Source organism: Pagrus pagrus (genome assembly GCF_965226575.1).
Source record: "Pagrus pagrus genome assembly, chromosome: 16".
NCBI lineage: Eukaryota > Metazoa > Chordata > Actinopteri > Spariformes > Sparidae > Pagrus > Pagrus pagrus.
This window is the reverse complement of record NC_140200.1, coordinates 10490937-10510668: the sequence shown is the minus strand read 5'-3', so window position 1 is coordinate 10510668 and position 19732 is coordinate 10490937. Positions and strand designations below refer to the sequence as shown.

Genomic DNA, 19732 nt, shown 5'->3' with positions numbered 1-19732 from the left:
ACTGCAGAAAGTTGACCCCAGGGGATTATTGGACAATTCGTGTTTAAGAATGGCAAACCCTGCACTTAACTTCTCCTATGTGGCATGATTTTCCAATAGGGAAATCAAAAAATGAGATTCTGTGCAGGCAAAATTTACCAGAGAAGGAAAAAGGGCTAAATTGAAACCACAAAACTACTGAAAAGGATTTCATAACTGGTTCCTGGCTGTGGATACAGTGACACAGGGTGGAGGAGAGCAAATGAGGACACTTGGTATGTAGAACTGAAAACAGGGAAAGACTGAACAACTGCAGGGCCTTGATCCAACACTGTGGACTTGCATGTGTCATTTTCTCCCTCTTATTAAGATGTACTCAGAACAATACTGGTGGGATGAGTTAATTCACAATCCATTCAGTTATTATTGATTAAAGCAATAAATCCATAGAAAGTTAGGTTAAAGGAAGTAGTGAAAGAAGGAGGGATGCTTGTCCAGAGTGTTGGTACAGGTCTGTGGACAGTAGAGGGCAACAAATCACCCCACAGTGATCCATACCTAGCTCCTGGTTGATGTTGTCAGGCAGCCCTGATATAGTCTTTCTGCGTTTGACCTTCTTGGGCCGGCGGGACACGGTGTCAGTGTTAATGAGGGAGCGCCGGATGCTCGCCTGTCGGTCAAACACTGCCCCTGGTAGCCGGGAGGGCGAGAGCAAGGCAGGCGGACACACAGGCAAACAGAAGTCGGTTAGTCGGAAGGAACAAACTCAACGACATGCAGGGGGTGCCTTTTTTTATTTTATCTTTTTAAGTTGAACATGCAACATCAACAGGGCAAGGTCAGTTCAACCAAATGATAAAAAAATATGTTCTCACCTCCCTCTGGTGGTGTCTAGCCATGCAGATAGTTTTGGTTTTATTTGCCCAGGTTTTAAGATATCTGTCTTCTATGGTATCTGATGCCAACCCAATACAATGTAGAGTAGGGTTAGCTAGGGTTAACTCTGTTTTCGAGACTTTAAAGTAGTTTCACTGAAAACTTAAGACTGTTACTGATGATAATAAATCAGCTGATTTTCTTTAGACATAAACTCATAACGTAAACAGTCCTGATTTGTAGTGAACCCAGTGGGGTCTACTTGGACATGTTTCTAGAAATATGAGCTGCTACTGATTCTTTAATGCAATTGTTCACTGGTGTAAGCACCACAACAAGAAAATTATATTAACCTCCATTTATGGGGTGAAAGCAGAAACCTCAAGAGTAAATATCTCAACTTGAGTACAAAAGTGTATATTTCGCGTTATACTACAAGAGGAAAGTGAGAAAATATCTTTATGTCATTTGGGTGACCCGACCCTTCAACTTTTTCATCCACCAGCCAAAGTGCTTTAAATTTACCAGCACTGACGCACTTAAAAAAACATGCCTTTTTCGCTGGTGGTTTGTGTTATTTTCCAACCCTGTATATAAGTAACTTCAGTGTAAACATACATATAAGATATGTGAGACGTGCATGCTCTTATCACAAAAACACACATGCACAGGACAGATATGAGGTGAAGCAAGCACACACACACACACACACACACACTGTCTTTCATTCTTCTCAATATCTCTGTCCAGTTACCCTGAAGGAGGAGCAATATCTCACTAGGAGCCGCTCCTCTTTTTTTTGCTGTTTGGCGAGCTACTGACAGCCTGCAGGCGTTAGGGAAAAAGAGACTGATATGAGGGCAGATAGTGTCTATCACGTTCCTCCTCAAAGCGACAGAAAAATTCCCTGATCTCTCTTTGCGTCTGTGTGTGTGTTTTGCTCCGTCTTTCTCGGTAATCTGAAGTGACAGGAGATGAAGTTAGCAGTGATTTGTGTGGACTGGGACCACATTAAGAACTCATTAGTGTGTAAAGGATGAAAGGATCGCTGTTATATTGGCCTTGACAACAGCAAAATGCAGACGTTGATACCGAGCTGCCATTTTGTGCTGTTGTTGTTTTTTTTTTTTACACCTCATACAAGATATCTGACTGATGTGGGTTTATGTTTTACGAGTGAAACATCAGACAAGCTCGTATATTCATCATCAGAACTGGCTAAATGAGACGTGATACCTTTATGTTTGTGTGGGGCAGATCGCTCTGAAAAATGTGACACGCTAACAGGGGAATTGAGTCGACACGTTTTGCTGTGTACGAGTGTTCATCTGTCAAACGCCCTGTGATCCGACATCAAGTCGGTGAAAAGCCTTGACCCTTGGATAAGCTGTCAAACGATTTTCACACACAAGCGCTCGCTCACACACGCATAAAGGAAGGTGAAGGTCAGCCTCCAAGAAGCAGGAAGGGAGGAGAGAATAGACAGAGAGATGCAGTAGAAGAGGAAGACATCCGTGACTGACACATACAGTTTTCTCCTCTGTGGATGAGTGGATACAGTAATTGATTTGTCTGTATCCACTTAGCCGCAGAGGGTTGATTAAAGGAACAGTCTGACATTTTGCTTGTTTGGCGCATTTGTTTTTTTTTTATTGCTGCCTTACTGAGAATTGGATGAGTAGATATTTCAGGTTGATGTTTCCAAACTCTCAATGCCTTTATCATCACATCTAAGTTGTTACCATAAATGCAATTGCAAAAAATTAAGTTTATGGAATTATTTTACACACTTGTTTAGATGAGTTTCAATAAAACACCTGATTATGTTAAATATCAAGCATTTTTCCGAGTATATTTGAATATTTGCATAATCCTAACCTTGAGAACTTAAAAGATAAAAGTAAGCATTTTCAAAACTTTCAAGACTTTGTTCAACCCTGTGTTAAACTCACATATATGAAATGGATATTAATGTTCTCATAAGTCTTAGTGAAACATAAATCAAGTAAATGCCCAAAAATGTCAGAAAATTCCTTTAAGACAAACAAAACGAAATGTGTGATTGTTGGTGAGAGGTTAATGTTACAGAGTAGACACCAGGGATGAATGACTTATAGTAGTTTGATCTTTCTTCATTGCATTTCAATATGGAACTAGAGGACCTGGAGATTTGTTTTCCACTACTAGGACTGATGGGGATTGGTCGCTACTCACTAGTGGTTAAGAGATGGACAAAATGGTCAAATGATTGCGGTTGCCAAGGTCATACCTGTGACGTTGATAGCGACTATGTCCGTAGGCACGGCCTTGGCCGTCTGCCTCATCTTCTCCTCTGGGGTGGGGAGGACCGGGGCCCTGGTCCATACCACCTGCCCGTCAACCTCGGACCCCTCCCCTCCTTCACCCAGGGGGGTCTGGCTCCTCATGGAGAGCTGAGATTTGTCGTCCTCCGCCGATGAAGCTGTGGACTGGATGAGAAAGCGGAAGAAGTGGTTAATGAAGGGAAAGGAAAGGTGAGAGAGAGGAGAGAGATAACAGAAACAAGGAATGAGAAAAGAATAACAGTGACAGATAATTGAGGAAGGAAGGAAGAGGAGAGTTGATGCAGAGAGAGAAAGACAGATGAGACAGAAGTGAGACAGATTGAATATAATAAAAAGGCAAAGGAAAACAAAGATGTATTTATATTAATTTGGAGCAAGTAAAAAAGTCAGAAGCAAATGTGAGTGCGAATAGACCTTAATTCTCAAGAAGTATAACTGACAGATTGTACGGGATAGACCGACACACACAAACAGACTATAATACATTGCATTGCTGTGACCTTTAGTAGCTTGTGGTGCTGTAAACATGTTTCACAAGCGATCAAACCCAAATGGAAACACTTAAACACACACACACAAACATCTATCAGAGTCAACTGACGGAGCGGCTGGAGATGGCAGGGTAAAAGCATGAGAGCGACAGCAGGGAAGAGAGAAAATCACTCATGCATTAAACTGTGTTCACACGCTAACGGCTCTCGGTCCTGAGGTAGAATTTACTGCAGAGAGGCAACAGACAAAAAGGTATAACTGCAGGCTCAAAATTGAGCTGTTAGTCGGTAAAAAAGCAGCAATTTCAAGTTTGTTAAATGTCCATATGAGATTTGAAATCGTTGTTTTGAATCACAGGAATTTGAAGCAGAGAGAACGGAAATGATCCAAAATTGTTCTGATTATAGATCAGTTCCAGGAGCAGACTTTCACTGCATCACCCAAAATTCGCCTGGCTGCATCTGGAACAGGTTGAGCTTTTCCGTCAGCAGCTGGTAGGAAATCCTTGGTGTGATTTTCGTTGATCAGGGATTAAAAATTAGAATAAAGTTGTCCAGAATCTACCAAATACATCCGGCTGCCATTCCCTGGGTCCACTACTGTTTACCCTGACAGTCCCAAACATCAGACTGGATGGCTATTAGTGCTTCCCTGCAAACCTTACATGGATGGATGGACAAATTGGGAGAGGCAATAGAGAGGAGGGACGTAAAGAAAGGATCTGAGCAATAGTTTGGTGGTCAGCATGGCTTGTTATTTTGCATCACTGTGACTCAACCAGGAGCCCCGCTTCTCCTTTGGAGGCTGCTGTCAGGCAATGTTAGGCTCACTGGCCTCAGGACAACAGGAAGTGGCCGGGGAGGAGAGGGGGACAAACTGCAGAAAATAGGCAGGGAGAGGACGGCAGAGAGAAGGAGGGGACTGGTTTGGATTGATCGTGCGTAAAGAAGACAGAGAGATGGGAGTCAATGGTTTGGAAAGACAACAGCATGTCATGAAGGTCACGGGGGGTCGAAGCAGGCATGAAACGCTGCCACTGAGGGGCTCTGGGGGACAAAGGAGACTCAGATAATAACAGAGAAAGACCCATTCAGGAGCCCTCATGTGACGAGGAGAGGAGAGGTTGCTGGCTGTAAAACAATTTATACTGCACTAATAGTTTGCCAGTAAAAAAAGCAATTAATAATAATGTTTGTCTGATATTTCTCCATGTCTGCCTCTCTCTGTGCATCACACACCTCCTGAAGTTACAGCACTGTGGCTTTAGACAAACAACAGCCCCACCAAGTGTAGAGGAAAGACGAGGATAATGGAGAAACAACAAAAGCCAACAAGTATTGATTATTTCTGTGTATTTAACACAGCATGAAAAATGTCAACAGGTCAGAAAATTAGATGAAATGTTCAACATCAATTCAGCTTTACTTTATCATAATTTTAGCTTAGGCGTTGTGCTTGTGCTCTGTGTGTCATTAGTAACCTACAACAAATCTGATGTTACTGATTAGCAACATGTCAAACAGCAAAGTTGTTAAAAAAGTAAAGTCACGAAAGGAGAAAGAGAAGTAACTCAAGTAAACATGCACTTTTGTGTCCGACCACTAGAGGGCAGACTGACACTGCTAAAGTCACTAGAGGTGAGTTCGACAGCTATGTGTGTGTCTTTGCGTGCAGTGTTTATGTGTATGTGTACCTTCTTATCAATGTCGTCATCCTCGTCGTCCTGCAGGCTGCTGGTGGACTGTGCGGGGTCAGAGAAGGTGGGACCCTGAGAGTAGTACTGAGAGCTCCGGAAACCATCTTTCCTCAACTTGTCACATTCTGCAAGATGGACGGACAAACAGAGAAACGTGTCATCAGGGCTGGGTGATGCAGCCTTTACACAATATCACAGCATCTTTAAGACGATATCATGATACAAAATATATATCTTGATAGTTTGAAATCCACTGAATCCCATACCTAAGACGATATATATTTTCATTTCCCTTCAAAGATATAATATTCATATGTTGCATACAGACAGAGAAAGACTTGGATTGTAGTAATATGTGTCAGTTTGTCAGTCACGTGAGCATCGGCCCTGTTGGATGCTGCCAAGCGCCGCTCACACCTCCTCTCGCCGCCACCTGCTGTGACGGGGCTGCGATGTACGTGTGTGTATGCCAATGCGTGATAAGAAGAGAGTTTATATATGAATGTGTGTGTGTAAAGAGAGGAGGGGGTATCAGTTTCAGTCTGTCACACACAGATGGCAGAACTGTCCCCCTCTCTCTCCACCACACACCCCTCTCTCTCCGTCTCTCTCAGGGGGCATTTAGCACATCATCTCTCTCTTTCCCCCTCTGCAAATATCTACTAATGCGTCCTTTGTCTCGTCTTTTAGGAGCTAATTATAGGTAGTTCACATAATACTACGTCTACTGCCTTAACAACAGGCACAGTAAAGGGTTTTGTGTGCGTGAGCTGATGCCCCTCACTTTAAGGATAAAGAAAGCTTACACATTTCTGATAAAATAGATTTTTTTCGTCTTTTTCCAATAAGAAAGAAGGAAGTTTGCTTCATTTGCTGCTTTTCTTTGTAATTTATAATAAAAAAAATAAAGTGTCTTTGGGTTTTGGACTGATTTGAAGGTATCACTCTGGGAACCTGTGATGAGCATTTTTTTTAACAGACATTTTACAGACATTAATGATTGTTTAGTGTTATCACTGATCTAACCCAATGTAAAACCTTCCTGGTCTTTTATCTTGCTTGTGATGCACGATCAAAATCCATTTTGGTGAACATCACATGTGTACCACATCGCTCCCAGCACCTCAACGATGCTGCTTTTGATCCCTTTCATGGCCCATCTATCTCCACTGCTAATTACAGCCCGTCTCTGTGGAGAGACACACTGGTGCATGTATAATACTGTCAGTTAATGGAACCTAATTGGGTTGGCAAAGGTAGCTACTGTAACAACAAGCTGATGTGGCAGCGGTGTGGAAGAAGGGATTTAGAAAGCATGATGATAATGAGGATGATGACGAGGAGCGGAGCTGTTGAGATGATTGGTGTTGCGTGATTGGGGACGTTTGATAAAAATAAATAAGCGCTGATGAGCTTGGCGCTGCTTGTTGCTAGGCAGAACTGAAGGGAGGGGACCGGTTAGTGACATGAGAGAAGACGAGCAGAAAGAATGAAGGACGTTGAGGATGGAAAAAATTATAAAACTATGCGAGGATGTACGGTGGCATGTAAATCCAATGTGCAAATACTAATTATCTAAACATTGTGGTGTCTCTTCGGTGCCACAGAGAGGCACCAAAAGAAAGATGATGCAAGACAGTCAGTGAAGCTGCAGAATAATGTAAAATATGGAAAACCAAAGCTATTTGGAGCCTGAGTATCCTGTAGCAAATCATAATGATGATTTAAAATTAGCACTGACCCAATGACCTTCACTGTTTCTTCTTTGGTGTGCAAGCGACATATTGTATATTAAGATTTGTTGTGCAACTTTTCATTCCACCTGCCATAACACCTTCATGTACATCACATTCAAGGACTTTTCAAGGACTTTACAGGCTCAATTTCCTCAAAATTAAGGATCAAACACATGATAGTTTGAAATGAATTACAACACTGACAATGGCTCACAGACAAAACATTTAAAATATATATATAAAAAAACTTCAATTTCTATTCTTCCAGCACCTTTAATGGCCCATGTGAACTTTCAAGGCCTGTTTTCCTTCAAACTCACAAACTGTTTTTGGCTACTTGTGGGCCACATAACACAAAATTCACACATATTTTTAGTTGATATGATGAATTTGTTGACAAAGAGTTATACAAACAGCTGTTGTACAGCAACAATATCGTTCATGTGGTGTTCAAGTCCAAAATTTGCCTTCTCTGAACTCTCATTTTGGTCTCAAACAACTCCAGAGGGAGTTGCAGCTAGTCACCAACTGTGTCTTTCTTCTGTTTGGTGGGTTTTTAGAGCTTTATTGCTGACTGAAAACAGCCAAAAACAACACCATGAGAGCAGTGAGAGTGACCCAAAACAGTGAAGCTTCAGCTTCTCAGCTAAAAAAATAACTGCAACTCTCTATAAAAGCTGCATTAAGCAGCAGGGAGCTGCAGATTCTGGTGATAGTTCAGGCCACAAATGACGAGCGACACCTTTCACATTGTCATATTGTTTTGGGTTGTCGCTTAAAAATATAAATTAAAGCTTTCTTAAAGTTAGTTAAGTTATCTATCAGTGCTACACGTGAAGCTCATTATGATGAGAAGAGATCATGATTATGACACTGTCTTTGATTTTCTGTCAGACTGGACAGCTAATGCATAATTCTCTGGATTTTATTGACAAAAACTACATGTTACGTAACCTAGCTGATGTATTTCGACCTGTTGGCACGTTTTCTGTAACTGCCGTCCGCCTGCAAAAGACCAGCCACAAAACATAAGCTGATACCCATGTGAGTGTGGATGCACACTGCCATCTGATTGGTTATTGATTATTCTGCTTTGCAGAGCAGAAAGCTGGACTTGTGTACCTTGCTATGCTCATGCTGGTGGCACTGGATTTAGTGACTGGTTACACGTGCATGAGAGCTTCAGGATATAACCTCAAAATGATAATGTATCTTATAGAAATAGTTATTACTATTACAAATGTATATTATGGAAGTTTAAAAAAGACTAAATCCATTTCCTTGAGGCTGGGTGTGTGACCTCTATTGTCAACAAGGAGCTAAAACACTCCTCAAGACTCAAATGGACAGAACAGGTGCTCTCAGTGGACACCTGTCGTCTTTCAGTTAGGACCCCTGGGGCTGGGTGGTGGTGACAGGATGATAGCACGGTGACAGGATTAGGGGGGTTTGCTGAATTTATGCAACCTCCCAGGTGGTGTTTGCGTACCTAGCAACATCAATATTGCAGGAAGTAAAATACAGCACAGGGGTCAAACAATGGGAAAGACGGAGAACACCTCCAGTTTGTAGGTGACTCATGTTTTACACACTGTAAGCATCAGATTACAACCAGCCCTTCCCCTCTTATCTCTCTTTATCAGTCTCCTTTTTATCTGCAGGTACACAAGGACACCCTAACATGTAAACAAGCATTCACAGTAACACACTCACCCACGTAAGCACACATACACACCCATTGGCACACACTTCTAAGCCTTTTCTCACACCTGCCTCTCAAACTGTTATCTTAGACATGAGTGGAAAACACAACTTTCCCAGGAACTTAACAGGTGCGAGGATTTACTAGTCTTCTCACTTCCTGTTGTGGGAATGTTGTGAGAATATTGAACATTTGTCACTCTGTTGTGAGTCTTTGAGTTTGTTTGACAACAAGGCTGTCTGCGTTTCTCTAAGTACACTGGACAAACAGGAAGAAGATCTCACACTGTTGTGTTGTTGGCTAAACTTTGGGCTGAGCACAAATTACAGGTTGGGACATTTTAACAACGTTGTGGACAAACGCAGCTGATCTTTACCTTGATGCCATGACAAATATGATGACGCCCAGCAACGCTCCCACTAGTGAGATTCGTCAGAGTGAGTATATTGTTTTATTCAACTGATACGGATGTTAATGACCCATTGGAGATATTTATGAGTATCACTCAGACACAGTCATTTAATCAGTTAAACTCCCTGCACTTGAAATTTAGCATGGCGAGAAATCAAACGTGTAAAATTTTACAAATCCAGTGAACAAAAACCAATATAGGCTACCTCTTTGTCACCCAAGGAGAAAAGTCCCCAGACTCTTTTAAAAAATCTTGTTATTTGGTGACTTGTTGAGTTATTAGAAATTTTATAAACTATGTGAAACACTGTCTATGAGTAAAGAAATGTTTTACACTAAGCTATTTCTTCTTTTATGTAAAGGTTTGTCCGTTTGCCCCTGCAATGTTCGTGTCTATGTGCAGATATGGAGCGGGGAGACACGATTGGTGATGCGTCCTAATGCCAGGTATGAAGTGACATACTTAGCGCTGCACTCCACTTGTGACTGGATCACCCAGGATGGATGTTATGTTCAATTTGAATGATCCTTACCTCGCAGGGCAGTCTTGAGGTTGACTTTGGCCTGGCGGTGGAGGTCTTCTACGCAGGGCGGCCTGCTGCCTGGTAGGAAGACATTCTCCTGCTGGTGCCACGGGGCTGTGTAATGAACCGTCCACTTGCTCTCCTCGTCCAGGTTAGACACGGCTGCAGAGACACACAGATCAGGTTAAGGAATTTAGTTTATCTTTGGTTATATATTTACAATTGTATTGACCCTAGTGGATCTCCTGAATGATCTTTTACTAGGCAATAGCCTCAAGAACAGTGTTGTATTTCAAACTGAAAAAAGCAAAAGATAATCAAGACTAATTCTAAGATCAACCCTATGGTATACTGTCTACTGAGGGGATGTGTTTAGAGAAGAGGAAGAGGAAGGTGGTGCTTTGCATTGAGGTGTCAGACTCCACACCAACAACACGACACGTATATGAGACATCACGCAGAAGGCCACACAAGTCAGAGGGGGAGGAGGGATGAAGAGGAAATCGGAGGGAAAAACTAACCAAATGATGTCCAGCTCAGAAATTCAAACATGCCACAGAAAACCTAAAAAAGCTAACTTTTAGGCAAGCTAACATGTCCTTAGAGAAATCATGAGGTAACATACCAACACTGCAGGCACTAACACCGAGCACTCATTTAACACACTGCTAAATCTCAGATAGACATACACAGCTGACACTGTGAAAACCACTCTTTTTCCTTGTTCTTTGTGTTTTTTGAGCATTTTTCTCAGTCAGACATCATCAAAGACATAAATAAACATAATGATGCTTCTCTTTGTTTCCCCTGCAACTGGCGGTGTCATGTAATGCGGATTATCCAGGAGTTGAAGCTAAGTCCCATACTGCATTCGTCAGCCACTCTGAATACAAGTTTTAGCAAAATAACTGAGCTGTAAACACCCATATCGACTGACACAAACACACAACACCCGAAAGTTCGGCTTACCAAGTGAGCGTATCCAAGCCAAAGTTGGAGACCGTGGATGTAGGACTACCTCCATTTAGCCACATGTTAGTTAAGACTGCTATCTGCTTGTCCCTGTCCTGACCATCACAACATGTCCATCTGACTGAACTGAGGGAGATGTCTGGAGAGGAAGGGGACGGGACATGCAAAGGGGCTGGGAGTTTGTGGACGGTGTGTTTGAGTGCTTTTTCACAGGTGCTAATGAGCCAAAGCAGGATGCATAGTGAGTGTGTGTGTGTGTGTGTCGGGGGAGGATATAAGACCTCCGAGGTAGAGGTGGAGGGTGGGGTCCTATGACCGCAAAGTGGTCGTTGAAATAAGTGCGAGACGGTGTGTAACTGCTTTGATATACAGATAACCTCTGATAGGCATCAACACTGAGCATTTTTTAAAGACTCATCACATTTTGCTTTTACGTCAGCATAAAAGAGTACAGCAAAGTTTATTCAGTTTTGTGGATAGATTTATAGGAGACTGGCAAGTTTGTCAAGGGGAGGAATGGGCAGCCATTAACTGCTGGTCTAGTAAAGGAGAGGGGTCATTGTTAGTCAAGTTCTGTGCTTGTCATATGCACAACAGCTACAGTGCAGCAGTTGTTGGTAATCAGTCGGTCCTCAGGCTCCCTCCATCAATGCTCATAGAATATGTACACAGGAAAATCACACAAGTAAACTGAGCAGTCAGCAAAAGAGCAAATTTAGTCAAAGAAGTTAGAATATATACTGAGAACTAAATAAGTATTAGAATAGTAAGTAAAAGAGTATTTGGAGTAAAAGTATAGGATTTTGCAAGTTCCCATGAATTTAATAGAAGTTTTTACACGATTTTTTCCAAGAAAGCCCATGACATGAACTAGGACGTCTGTGGTGAATTGGTATGGACCCTCTTTCTAATTTCGCTGCTACCCTCAAACCTACACACGTGTTACATGCTAGGATTACACATAGACAGCAAGCCTGAGTCCAACAGTGCAAACTGCCAGATAGTGCGTGTATGTAAACGTCTGCCCGTGTCGTTACACATGCTGTCTGCACTGGTCAGAATAATCAATCAAACACATCACGAGGCAAATCTCCCTTGAGTCCGTACCGATGACATGCACGAAACCGAAACACACACAGTTGCGACAACTCAGACGAAACTTGAAACGTGAAGGTTAAAAAAACAAGCTGGTCGTTGGTTTCGATCTCCCAGTCCGAAACAACTCAAAACATACCTATGAGCAAGGCAGCAACATACCAGCTCTTTTGGCCTGGTTGAATAAGGATGGATAAGGTTCATTTCTTGTGAGACCCCTTTCTCAATGTCTTGCTCTCCCACACACACTCATCATCACAGGTATCCCACCCCCACCCTTGTCTCTGACCATGGGGTTTGAATAGACCTCGACCAGGCTATAGGAGACCAAGGACATGGGGACTGTGGACACAAAGCCTGTATTGTCCCTCTGCATCAGTCTCCACATCAGGCCTTTCAGTGCCACAATACCCTCTAGCCCCTCGACACACACACACACACACAGTCTCACACACACCGGACTGTGGCGCGAAAGTCTTTCAGAAGGCTACTAATCCCTCTGTCCATTGACATCCCAGCTCTCCCTGCACACAATAACAAACACAGACTGGCAGCAAACAGCCTCCTGAAAACTTACACAAAAAGGCTCCAAGGTGCATCTGAACTAAAGGCTTGAGCACAGTAACCCCTGGAAAATGCATCTGTATGCACACACAGGGACACGGATCAGAAGTATTAGCTGTTAGGATCGATAACAGTGATTGTATCGCTCCTGAACTGGGCCCCCAATCACCCAGCAGCCAATACAGCATTGACTTTCATGTATTATACAACTTTTCGTTTCAGAAAGGTCAGCACAGACTTGGGTAAGGTCAGTTTTTCAGATATAACATAGTTTTTAAAAGTCTTTATTTTAAGGAATATGACCCCTTACAGTTCCTCTTGATAATGTAAAAAGTATTAAAAAAAATAATTTTCAAGTACTTTCACGTCCAAAACCTTTGTGCACTCTTGATATTATGACAAAGCTGAGCGTATGAGCCCTGCACAGCGTGGAGCTCACTATCCCCTGGACCGCAGGGGGGCTCAGTCTCTTCAGGAGCAAAGTGCAAGCATGTGCAAGATGGCAAGTTAAGATGTGAGGAGTACAAAAACGCTGAGCTAATGATTAACAATATCACCTCAGCCTTGACTGCAACACACACACACATGCTATAAATACACCTGAGATTAAATCGGACACAAGCAGCTTGCCCTGCATGAAGCGGGTCTTTGTTATACCTCGCATGCTTAATACACAGCCACTGATCAAATAATAGTCTTGGAGCATTAACTAATCCTCCATAATCTATGCACGGCACACAGACCTAGTGTGTTTTCCTTTGATATCAAGCTCAAATCGGGTGAAAGATTTAGAACTAAATAAACATTTGGGAAACTTCAGGCCCATTTATTTCTAATAGCCAAGCTTTGACTTTAAGTGCTTCCAGCTGCCACCTTTACAAATACCGTCAGGTCGTTTAGTGCTAGTAGTAGCCGCCTCTGTGAAGTCTTGGCTCGGTGGTTACCTGGTAACAGGGTGCAACAGAGGGTTGTCTCTGGGATCAGCAGTAGAAGTAAAAAGCCCACAGGTGAACAGTAGTTTTACTAAGATTGTACTCGGATCATTAAAGCTGACGTGTGCCCACCTTTGATACAGAAAACCTTCAAGGGAGATATTTAAAATGGCTATTGAAATTAGGTTTGACACTCACACGTCCTGTCAAAATTATGCAAAACAGTGCAAACCACTCATGTGATACATTAATGGCCAATATAAAAGATGAGTAAACATATCTTACCCTTCCTTTTGAAGTATTTAATCACAGATTTTAACGAGGTCCCGATAAACACCATTATTCCGCTTTAGTGTGCGTCTGTCTCTTACAAAAAAAGTGTCCTTACAAGGCACCAACCCCCCCAAAAAGACGGCACGAATGAGCGCTGGTGTCCGCTCTCCACTCACATTCTCACTACACGGCGGCTCGAGTGAGTGTGAGCGTCTACTACGCCGACAATGAGCCTCTACCCCTATCTCCCCTCTCTAAACACACACACACACGGTCCGCCACTCCCCCCCATCAACAGCACCATCACTCCTCCCTCAGGCGGTCCAGTCCTCGGAGACACACACACACACACACACATACACACAGACTAACACACACACACAGCAGGAGGGGTGTAGGACCGGCCCCTCTGTTCCTCTGTGCTTTGGTTACCAAGGAGTTCTGGCTGCCTCTCCCTTTATTTCTCATCATCAGTCGCTCTCTCACATTGTCCTGCTCTCTCTACACTCTCTCGTTCTTCTTTCCTCAGCGGGGTTCAGAATATAGCTGAAAGTTAAACATGCTTTATTAGAACGGACGGGCACACTCATGCCATTTTGCCGTGAAGAGCGAATCTCATTTCATTCAACCGCTCCCTCCTCCTTTCCTTTACTTTCTACCCAGCTACGCTTTCGCAAAAGTGATCAGCGTGTTGCCGCCTTCACCTCTACGACAGACTCATCCGGGGAATATCTGTGCATCTAATTAAACTATCAGCCACCCCTACACGAGCAGCTTGCACATCCTTAAAGAGGAAACATGTTGAGCTCTTAACAAGGAGCTCTCAGGAGGATGCAGCTTCCACCTGCATGTAGAGTGTCATGCAAACCAGAAACATCGTTAGCTACAATAAGACACTCAAGAACTGAAGCTTATGTTGTTTGATCTCATTTAGTACCATTTTATGGTTTGTTAAAACATCTTTTTTGGCCAACTTTGTTGTCTAAACCAGAAAAAAACTGCCAGTTTTCTCTACATAAATAATTTTTCTCTTCTCTCTGGATGTTTTCTATCAACCCCTCTCCTTCCGTCTGATCATTCTCAGCCTGCTGTGTGCGCACATGGCCACCGAATCTGTGCCACATGAATATAGATCACATACAATCCTCCCATTGTCCAATCCGCTCACAATCTATCGCGCGCACACACTCTGGCAGCCACCCATTCAAACCCACGCATACGCGCACCTACGCACACACTCACACACACCCAGAAAGGCAGGGCTGGCCCTCCCTCTGCGACCGTATTTCTTTTCAGTGCAAATGGTTGAAGAGGGGAGGGAGGGGGGTGAGGGAGGGAGGGAGGGAGGGCTGCAACAAGAGCTTGAATGGGACTGCAAATGATCCTTGAATTTGTGGGTAAAAAGGTTTCCCCTCTCCATCCCTCCCCCTCCTCCACTCTCCCCACAGACCACGGTCATCTGAAGCTTTCAGCCCGACTCTGAAGTGTGCTTTGATTTGTCGGTGTGTGTATTTGTTTACTATCATCACCCTACTGTACGCTGTTAAGTGTCTATTCACAGTTATTTGTGGCTGCTCTTGTCCTTGAGTTATAGAGGTCTAAATGCGACTAATGTGTCTCTATAAATGTCAAATTCTTTTTCCTTTTCATGAAACACTGCTGTGAGGACTTATCATTGGCTTCCACACAGACACTGATTTACTAATTAAAGCTAATATCAGGATATCGGTGCAATATTCCAGCTTTTTGCCTCAATAAAAAATAGTTGATGTTGATGATGATGATGATGTTCTCATTTTTATACTATTCTTTGACATCCCACAGACTAAACAGTTCCATAAATGTAAAACAATTGACAACAACAATAAAAAATCATAAATTTGAGCCCTGCTTTTAACCCACTTCAGGAGCAATATGGACCCATTAACAGTGACGGTAAACTCGGGATTAACTCAGGTCAACATGTCGGCCTGAGAGTCTGTCTCCACGTTCTGTCAGTAGACGCTGTTTGGCTTCCATCTCGTACTGTTTGGCACGCGTACAGTATTAGGATCATTTATGCAGACGCGAGCCGAAGCAGCATCACTCATTAAAGAGCCTATTGTTCTCAGGACAGTGTCCACACACACACACACACACACAGATGCACGCATGCACAGTGTGACAGACAGGTCAACAACTCTATCCGCCGAAGGAGGGCTTCTAATCTAGGCCACGTCTAGGATTAGAGCTATCCGTCCATTCAGCCATACGTCCATACATCCTTCCTATTCCCAGTGAAGGATGGAAGACCCCCCCCCCCCCCCCCCCCCCCCCCCCCCATATACCCCAACCCAGACAATATCAATCTTTCATCTGTTCATATGAAGGAAGCGTGCAGACTCAGTGGATGAAGCTTGGACCTCAGAGGAATAGCTTATTTAGCCTGACAAACCTCAGGGATTATCATGAACACGATTAGCAAGCTATCCTGTTCATATTAGCCCTCAGTTATGCAATTAATAAATCTTGTTTACCAAAGCCGAGGTGATGTTGGCTTTTTTTCTTTCCTTTTTACAACCCAGACGTAATCCTTAAAATAACATATTGGCAAACAACCTAGGACAGCAACGATCAATAACTTATCAATAAAATATGTGAAAAATCCACAAGCTCCCATATTTCGAAGGAGACGTTCTTAAATATCTTGTTTTTTTTATGACCGACAGTCATTCTATTTACTTTCTGGCTTAATTGCGTTGTAATTGTAGCCATTTAATTATTCATACCGGTAATAAAACTGATGAGACCATCAAGCAATCGTTAGCATTCAGACACAAGCTCTCATCACATGTTCGTTAGTGTTGGGGCCTGTGGCAAGACGGCGATTATCTCTTCTTGTTGAACATCCAGCGAAAGGTACACGAGGAAAGGCAGTGACCCTCGGGGAAGGAAGAGAGAAAATGGGGGGTGCTGTGAATAATTAACATGTCTTGTTGCACCAGGCGTTATTAAGACTCAGGGGTGAATGTGGCAGAGTGATAATAAAGGAGAGCTTAATGAAGGGCTCCTGCTCTTCCTCCTGTCATTGCTCCCCCTTTTGTCATCTTCCCTGTTCGGCTTTCACACCTCGCTTGGATCTCCCCATCAACCTGGCGCAGCTACACAAAATCTCTCCGCACACAGTCTAGTTTATATATTTTTTTTGTTTGTTTCTATCCCAGACCGAAGTGCAATTCCCTCCAGCCCTGACTCTATCGTTTGATCAATCCCCAAAGCACACACCTCCCTCTCTGGTTCGATATCGGAGTCTATCAAACATCCGTTCAAATTCCCAAAGTGCCTGAATCTGACATCTACACACACTCGCAGACACACACACCCCCCCCCCCATCTGACAGGTCTCAGCTTTTGTTTTTCTTAATTGGACTTAAGAAGGTAGAGCTAAGCTGACCCCCCTAAAATCCCTCAACTCTACCTGATCCGCTAATGTCAAATCTCTCTCCCTCTCTTTCCCTCTCCATCCACGCTCTGCTTCTTCTGTCTTTCTCTCAGACATGAGCGCTTTCATGACGGCTAATGTAATCTAGACTGTATTGATTTTACCCCTCTTCCCCGTCTCTCGCTTTCTCTTCTCGCGCTCTGACCTTGTACACCTTCCCCTTAATAGTTTGGAAACCTGCAAGGTGGAGATAAGCAGGAAAATGTGAGGTGAGAAAAACTGGGACGCGTTGCATCTGTGGGGGTGCAGCATCGTGGAACACGTAACGAAGTTAAGTTGTTACTAGAAGGCACTAAATTCCCAATTACATGTGTGCGACATCAGTATTTCAATTCCAGTTAACTTTCAATTAATAATATACATACTTGCTCCAAAAAATATGACAAAGAAGCATCTCAAGTAACCAAGAAGATGTTGTGTTATTGCCTACTTGGCCTAAGACACTGACAAAACACCCAATTTTAGATTATAACCCTGTGAAAAAGAGAATAGAGGCCACAAATATTTTCTATTTGCACATCATGGGATGAAAAAAATATAAAAACCATTGAAAAGTAAACTTAATAGTTTGTGCTCGGATGTCTCAAACAGGAAACGTACCACAAACCCTGACAAATGAATAAATAAATACTCTACACCACATTTCCCTTCACCTCCCCCTTCTCTCTTTTTCTGTGAATGAAAATCTATAATTTATAGCATGTAGAGCAACATGCTCGCTCTCTCATCCCTTCCCCCTTTTCTTTCATCCCTACATCTCTGTGAATGAAAGCGGAGCACCAGGGGTCAATGGGAATCCGATCGCTTCAGTTTTTCTCTCAGATATAGAGTAAGGCATGAATAATCTATCAGGAAAGAGTGAGGGGGGGCGAGCGGATGTAGTAGTACAGCACGATGATCAAACACCATATTTAAATGCAGGATTTTCTTTACAAACTGAGCATTTCTTGTCAATTAACTGTCGTTTTATTCACACTAATACAGATGTGGGATATGGCATGAATACAGTACTGGTGAAATGTAATAGTAGTAGTGTTTTGATGATGTTGATATGAAAAAGGTCAACGTGGATAACAAGGAAACAACTCTTCACAGCGCTCCTAAAAAGGCAGTTAAGCAAAGTTAAACTTCAAACTCACTCCTGAATAAACACAACTCTCTCTTTAACATAACACACACACACACACTGAAACCAAGGTGACAGAGAGGCAAGGCTGAGTAAACGAGCTGCGATAGCTGTTTTTCTGGCACTAATGATTTTAGCACGAGGTAAAGTTCCCGCGCAACACAAAAACAAGTTCACTAAGCTCCAGCACTTCCTGAATGACCCCTCTCTGACACCAAACTCTTGCTGTCTCTCTTCTCTGTCTTTCGCTCTTCTGTCTGTTCAGCAGTTCAGTTACTGGGTAACCCCCTCCTCCCTCCTCCTTCCTTCCCTCACCCCCTGGTCTTTCCGTCTGACCTACTCTATTGAAGCAGCTGGGATTCCTTCACACACAGACACACACACACACACATATACACACAACCTATACATTCACACGGACAATCTTGCATCGCATAACTGCCCTCAATTAATGAAAAGTGCACATACAAACGACTTGCCTTCACACACACAGATCACCCAACAACACTCCAGTCATTCAACGACTCAGTTTGAGTGACTGTCGTCAATGCAGACGGCAAAGCCCTCCCTGTTTACCATCAGAAAGTCAATGGATTGACAAGACAAGGCTTTGTTTTTGGTGGTTTTGAATGAGACCATTAGCATGATTACATGCAGAATACGGTGGGGTTAAAAGAGGTCAGAATGAAGGGGGCAAACATACTTTAACCTACTGTAGTGGCTCGAAACATGCCATTATTGTGAAACGGTTTTAGTGTGTAGCTGGGTGCAAAACAGGGGAATGTGTGATTTCAATTCAGTTAAAGGTCCCTGGGAAAAAAGCAAAAAACAGCATAAACTGGGGAGATTTTACGTGAATTCAAGTCAGCAATGAAAACCACTGCATTCTGTGAGTGTGTCTGTGAGTACGCAGGGTTTATTCTTCTCAATGAAAAGGCAGTGGGGCCTCCCTCTATAGGCTGCTCCTCCTTTGTGATCCATGAGAAAAATCCTCAAGTCCGGGTGAAACCCTGCAGACGTCGCCCTGAGCATGTACACACCGTCACTAACATAATCAGCCTCTGATCTTTGTGCGTGTTTTCTTTTTCACAAGCAAATGCATGTGCATATGCTAGCCTTGATGTGGTGACACACACACACACACGTATATTTGTTGTTTTCTGTTCAAACACCCTGTAGCTGTTCTCACACAGCTTGACGTGTGTGTGAATCAGAGAAATGTCTTTGAATAAAGGAGGCACAATACTAATGCTGGAGACAAAAATGGAGATGGTATCAAAAGCAAAACTTGGCACAAAGGACGCGAAGAAAGAGAAGCAAAGTTTGCGTCCGCAAAATGTTGAAAGAGACTTTGATGCGGTAGGAGCAGCGGAGCCATTTTGCTGAGTAGCGATGCGAGGCAGGATAGAAAAGGCAGCGTTTAGAGAGACAAAAGAGAAGGGAGATAAAGGCGGTTGTGAGAGAAAAGTCTTAGGTGGAGGGCAGAGGAACAGATAAAGTGAGAAGCGAGAGATAGATCGAGTGTGGATGCAAAACATCCATAAGTAGA

At 43.1% G+C, this 19732-nt stretch overlaps 1 protein-coding gene across 9 annotated transcripts in view; it reads right to left on the bottom strand.

Moving 5' to 3' along the window:
- Positions 1-19732, bottom strand: part of nhsl1b (NHS-like 1b) — a 104384-nt gene that overhangs the window by 11283 nt on the left and 73369 nt on the right. For 6 of the 9 annotated variants that reach the window (XM_084378490.1, XM_084378491.1, XM_084378496.1 and 3 more), the window contains exons 2-5: positions 9750-9902; positions 5365-5492; positions 3125-3323; positions 538-669 (exon numbers count right to left, since the gene is read on the bottom strand). In XM_084378490.1, the coding sequence (XP_084234616.1) occupies positions 538-669; positions 3125-3323; positions 5365-5492; positions 9750-9902 (612 nt within the window). Of the gene's footprint in view, positions 1-537; positions 670-3124; positions 3324-5364; positions 5493-9749; positions 9903-13588; positions 13755-19732 lie in introns of those variants that run through there. The other 3 variants (XM_084378495.1, XM_084378498.1, XM_084378493.1) reach the window with 2 other exon arrangements.